This window comes from Cyprinodon variegatus, unplaced genomic scaffold (assembly GCF_000732505.1).
Source record: "Cyprinodon variegatus isolate N-32 unplaced genomic scaffold, C_variegatus-1.0 Scaffold814, whole genome shotgun sequence".
NCBI classification, from domain to species: domain Eukaryota; kingdom Metazoa; phylum Chordata; class Actinopteri; order Cyprinodontiformes; family Cyprinodontidae; genus Cyprinodon; species Cyprinodon variegatus.
In genome coordinates this window covers 281,212-287,566 of record NW_015151267.1, presented here as the reverse complement: position 1 = coordinate 287,566, position 6,355 = coordinate 281,212, and the positions used below count along the sequence as shown (strand labels likewise).

General features: G+C 38.6%; 1 protein-coding gene across 1 annotated transcript in view; it reads right to left on the bottom strand.

Moving 5' to 3' along the window:
• Positions 1 to 6,355, bottom strand: part of LOC107098829 (teneurin-1-like) — a gene marked incomplete at its 3' end in the record, with an annotated part of 205,708 nt that overhangs the window by 88,822 nt on the left and 110,531 nt on the right. The window contains exon 4 of the mRNA XM_015396686.1: positions 4,305 to 4,551. Coding sequence (XP_015252172.1) covers positions 4,305 to 4,551 — 247 coding nt within the window. The remainder of the gene's footprint in view (positions 1 to 4,304; positions 4,552 to 6,355) is intronic.

Genomic DNA, 6,355 nt, shown 5'->3' with positions numbered 1-6,355 from the left:
CATGTAATCTTCGACGCGGCCGATCCAGTTTGGAATCCGATCTGTGGCTGTTTGCCGCATGTCTCCCTGTCTCTCATTCCCCCTTTCCTGTCAGCCTACTGTCCAAAAAACAGCCACTAGTGCTGTAAACCAAAAAAAAGAAAATATTTGACTTTGTTCCAGCAAATACCTTTGCAAATTCTGAAAAAAAGCTCCCTTTTATCTCAGACTTTTGCTGTGGTTATTCGTGAGGATGCATTCTTTTTGATTATATTTTCTGTTACTTAGTGACTGTTAGAATCATATATTTGAACAATACTGGACTTCACAAAAACCTCTGCAGTTAAACCATAAATCGGTTCAATAATTCATTTTCCAGGGATGTTTTTTTTGTGTTTGAATTGAACTGAATTGTCTTTTTCTGCTGTTAATTAAAGCAAGAGACCAGAGTTTAGTGTGATGACACAGAAAAACATTTAAAGAGCCAAAACCTCCTCTTTTCTGTTATAGATACGCAGAGCTACTAAACAATTGGTTTTTCATACAGTAGCTGTATCCACCACAAACCCCAGATTATGCAAAGATTATATTGAATATAAATTTATTGGTATGGTTAAAATGTTTAATATCGTGCATCACTGATTAATACTATGTGTAATGTATACTATATGTATGCATACGTAGGTAAAAGGTCTAATTCTTAGGAGTCCAAACCTCCACAGTCAAACGATTGTGACTCAAGGAGTTTTACCAATAAGATGAAGGGCAAAAGTCCATCATTAATGGTGCCAACATTCGCTATGCCTCCCAGCACACCCAGTGTGAGACTCTGAGCGGATATATCGAATATCCATATCTGCTCCATCCACAAAGACAGGACAGTCTCTCCAGAATCATAACGGATGTTGAGCCAAAAAGGAAATCCATGTGTACTTCAAACATTCTTAATCTCAGCCGACATGACGTCAATACTTCTCAATGCAGATTTATCAAACACCAATCAAGGATAATGGAAGTGCGCTTGACAACATAAGACATTGTCCATTTTTTCCCGTCGTCTTTATTAAGGTCACAGCGTCACTTATAATTCAGTTAGTGTGAGCCTCTGCGTCAGGTTGGTAAATACCTGACAAATGGTTAATCCTGTGGCTCAGATTGAGCTGATAAGAGTCAGGCTGCAGTGGAGATATGAAATCATTAGATTATCAGAGTATCAGAGAATATAAAAGGCTGCGGAGAACGGAGATGGGAGAGAGAGCGGGGGGGCTGGAATATTAAACCCAGCCAGAAACAGTTAAGCAGGAAAGACTTTGTCAAAAGGCTGATAGGAGAGAGCCAATAATGTCTGAATTATGTTATGAAGGGACACTATTCTATTGACTATGAATGGGATTACATTTTATGGGTTAGAACTAATAGCACACTTTCATGTGAAACTTATATGACTATAAAGTCTGAAATGCAGGAAAAGTATTGCTAGAAAAAGGCAGCATCCAATAAGCAGAGGCAGCGCTGAAACCAAGGAATCACATCTTATCTGCACATCTTAAATTTTTCTGCTAAAAATATTGTTTGAAAAATCAAAACTACACGGCAACAAGGTATGAATCCGGTTTAAGACCTAATTTAATTGAAAGCAAACACACACATGGAAACACGCATGGAAGTACGGTAATTACACTACAGCCATGACAAGCTGTCCTCTTTGAAACACACGTCTGGACAATGATTAATTTAAATGGTCACATAATCTAATTTTATTCTTCCTTTCCTTTAAATGAGGTGTGATCTAATTATGGCCTAATGCATAACTTATTAAAACTTCTTCTTCTGGCGTGGCAGACTGCCAATCTGGCCCCGTACTCATGACTGCAGAATTCAGCTGCGACGGCCAAGCCCTCATTTAACATGCAAACGTATTCTTTTGCACCTTTGCTGCTTCCTCCTCTGCAAAGCAGCCTCTAAGGATGGAGGATCTCCAAAATAATTCCTGGGATCAATTATTTCTTACGCGGTCTCAATTCTGTTTGATGGGACGAAATTCCTTCTGCACGACTCTGAAGTTCTGCTTTTAGAATATTTAAAGCCGATGCAGGTGTCATGAATAATACAGCGACAGCAGCAGTGGGAGAAACAATTGGAATCCTTGAAAAAACTGGAGATTTGCTCTGACTTTGATGGTGTGCAAAGCAACAAGGAAATATCAAAAAAATACCGCGCCACTGTCATTTGTGTTGCTAATTACAGGTTGGAGGAGGGTTTTCACCCTCCTAATTAATGCTTGGACCTTTCTAAATTAAGCAAAATACTGGTTTAGGGGGGGATAAATAATTCATATATTTCCTGTATAAAAAGAAAAATGACAATGAATCCATTATAATCCAGTTGGGTTCAAAATAATTGCGGTTTGCAATTAAATGAACAGAATGTGGATTTTATTATGAACGGGTTTTATTTCTATACAGGCACACTAAAACATTATTTTTCCAAATCACAGCACTAGGAGAGCTGCTTCTTTCTCACTTTAGAAAGGTCCAGCGGTTTGTTTTTCACAGATTAAATGACCTCTCTGAATCGAATGTTATAATCTGAAAACAAAATGAGCCAATTACAGCGTGCACGACAGTCGGATCGTCTGATGGTTTTCATTTACCCCACAACCACCAGTCAATTATTTGTCAAGTTTATTTTTATGGAACGTATTGATTGCTGTGAGACTTTAAAGCTCGACTTATTTTGATTATAACTGTAGAAGAAAAAATGTTGTGAACCACCAATGAACCTGTTGGTAACTTCAGCCTCGGACCACAGATCACCATAAATTAGCAGGACAAAAAGAAAGCAGATTTAAATAAAAGGTTATTTAATGAAAAACTTTCTAATTGCTGCTTAGAACCAGAGTTTTTATGTTAATAACTTTAACAAGTATTGTAGATATTGTCTTTTATAACCCTTAAGCTGGAATATGCTTTGGTTTAACAGATTTATTGTCGGTTAAATGACTAACTCACATGCTATCCTGTAAAACATATTTAATAAGACTTATTTCATCTATTCTTCACTGTCCTGCTGCTGTTAAATCATTAAAAACGAAACTAAACCAGAAATGTGAATAAAGTCTTTGTTAAATAAAGAAAACTGACGGATAAAAATATTACACCATGTTTTGGCTCCAACTGAACCCTGGAGTTCAACCTTTTTCTTTCAAAGACTCTCATCCTTACCGCTCATTTTAGCTTAATTATGTTATTTAGTCTCAACAAACACTTATCTGAGTAAAGAGCCTCTCCTTACAATGGTGTTTTTGTCCATTTCAAGCGTTGGTTGTTTCACTTTGTTTAAATAAAAGCAACCTTCAGCTGCACTGCAATCTCACATCAGACTTAATAATATGAGGGTTAAAGCAACTTGATTTTCTTTTTCATTTGTTATTTAACCAGAAAACCGTCTGTTGCTACAGGCTAAGGCTGCTTTACTCCGACTAAAAGAAGGTTAAAACTATTAAACACAGTTTAAGCAACTTTTATTTAGTAGTTTGATTTCTTGTGTAAAAAAGACCTTTAAACCTTTAATTTAATATTTGAGAAAACCTTTTTACAGACCATCAGAAATAGACTTTAATTTTCTCATTTGGGATTTTCTGCTTAGTAGTAATTATTTTATAACATATGAAGTTATCAAGACTTATTGGACACTGATGAAAACTGATTGTTAAGTGTTTATTTTTCTTTTCTTATCAGCATATATATAAAGATAAAAAAAACTAATTTCCTTCAGGAAGTGGTTTAAAGGTTGTGATGCTTAATAAATTCTCTTCACCATAAATCAAAACTGATCTTTAATAATCGAATTAAGAGAAAGACACGTTTATTTAAAGTAGCCGATAGTTTGATAGAGCTGCAGCTCAGTAACGTCTCTGTTTCAGTGGGATTATTGGGATTGAAGGGTTAATTTTTATTGAGGGTTTGTTTCTCTGGAAATCCGTCACCTCAATAATCTGAAGCCTGACAGCAGAGATTAACATCTTCTTCACATGCTCTGAACAACCTGGCTGGATTTAATTCACCTGAGTCGCTGTGAAACACCTCAGAGGAACAGACCTCAGGATTATTTGAAGACTCAAGTAAAGAGGTCTGCTTTCACATTCTGAAAAAAAGGTCTATGCGCCCCAGCGTTTAGTCAGAGATCCTAATGAATCCAGCAGTATTTGACTCATTCAGCCTCATTCTTCATCGTTTTATCCTCATCAGAGCTTTTACTCCTTTTCATGGTGTGCTTGTGCGGCGTTTAAACGACCGTCCTCTGCATTCGCTGCGTTCTGTTACCTGGTCTCTAAGGGAATGTTGCTGTTCAGCACCCAGCTGTTGTGAAGCTGCGCCTGGTCTGTGCCCGAGCTGTTGTCTGCCCCCTGGCCACCCTGACTGCTCTGGCACCGCGTTGGCATGGTCTTCCTCTGCAGGCTGACTTGGGTGTAGGGAGCTGGGCGGGCACAAGTGCAGGAGGCGTGGGGAGGCGGCGGCGGTGGGGGGAGCGGACGGAACGTAAACTGGCCACCTGGACTACTGGGCAGCTCTGCAAGGAGACACCAAGAAAAAAAGAGAGGAGGAGGAAGGAGTGGGGGGGGTGACAGGGGAGAAATAAACACAGGTTTATTAGGAGCACCATATCATAAATTACAAATAAAAGCAGAGTGTTAGTTGACAGTTTATTGTTATTAGGCTGATTGAAGGGCATAAATCAGCTAGAAAGTGTCCCTGTCCGGTGCTTCCCCCAGCCTACCTGCTTTGATACACTTCCAGTCACCCTATAAATAGATTGTTGGCCGGCTGCAACATTGAGCAGTCTTTAAAGAGCTAACAGCTCTGGCTTAATCTGCAGCCGCCAGCCCAAACTACCCATGTGATGTTTATTATGAGATCTCCACGGAATGAGCGAGCCAGCTGTAACTGCCTCACACCGGTAACCTGGGGGTCTGCCCAGAGCACACGCAGTCTATCATTTAGCATTCTCTTTTACCATAACTCTACCTCTGCACGCCTCTTCCTGCTTTTCAGTCTGTCTCAGTCTGAAATGAAAAGCCGACTAATTATGGTCCAACTAAATGGGATGTGAGCTCTTTCTGTGGAGTTTTAGCACAACTGCAGCTAAAGCTAATGTGTGTGAATCACCAGTAAGAGGTTTACAGACACATCATGGGTTTGAATGACATGTTAACTTTTCCTGAATGTAGATTTAAGTTCTACAATAAACTCAGATGAATAGATATACCCTAATAGGAGTTTGATAGATATTTCCTAGTAAAAGGCAGATAAACTGCACATTTTTCTATAAAATATGGCACAATGATTGCCCAATTTCCCTGGACATAAAACAGAAGAGTTCAATTAAACTGGTTGGTTTCATGACACGAAGCATCTTGTAGACTGTAGACATTTAGACTGTGGATTAAGGGTTAGATAGGAACAATTCCAGAAGCTTATCCTGATTAGTTGCTCAATATCCAGTTTTGATGTGTAAATAAGACACGAAATGTTGTCCTCCATGGAGGACTCTGTCTAAATCCCACCAAACAGAAATAGCATTTACCAAAGACGTCTACATTTGGTTGAAAAGGACCAACATGGGTCCAGAGGATGTCTGCTGTTTGGGGGGGAGTGGGACCTTATCTGTCAGCAGGGTCCAAATCTGACCCGTCAAATTGGTCGGTGTTTTTAGGACCAACAAATGGAGCACAAAGGTTTATGATGTTTAAAATTAACATGATAAACTTCTAGGGAAAAAAAAATAAAGACATTAGCCAAAAATCCAGACCTAAAAATTAGCTTGATGACTGAGCAACAGGCCAGAATGAGAAAAGAGGCAAAAAAAGTTCTTCACCACAACGACACAAACTACATTTCAAGGTATCATGGTGAGGCTTTCAAACTTCACCAGTAATAGTGCATCAAAGAATGTTGTTGATTTAATAGAAGGAAAGTTAGACATCTGCAAATGTTTCAAATAGCATCTCAACAGCATCATAATGTTTAAACCTGGAGCTGTTCTGGTCTTGGAAATGAGCAATGCCACCAAACACATCGAAGCTGCTTTGTGATTGGATAAAACTGACTGATGTTGGGCTTTGATGTAAATGCCTCTAAAAATGAACCAGAATGGTTAATGACTGTATGTGTATCGAACAGCAGACCAATTTAAAGAAGCTCTACATATCTGCCAATATCAGCCCGTTATTCTGAATTTAATTATTACAAACGTTTATTGAGCGCTAGAAAGTGTTTAGTTTCTTTATTGTATTTCAAAAATCCTATAAAGTTGCTTTTATGCCATTATAAAACAGAGTTGTTTAAATGCATCATTGAAAAGTCAATCCCCCTGA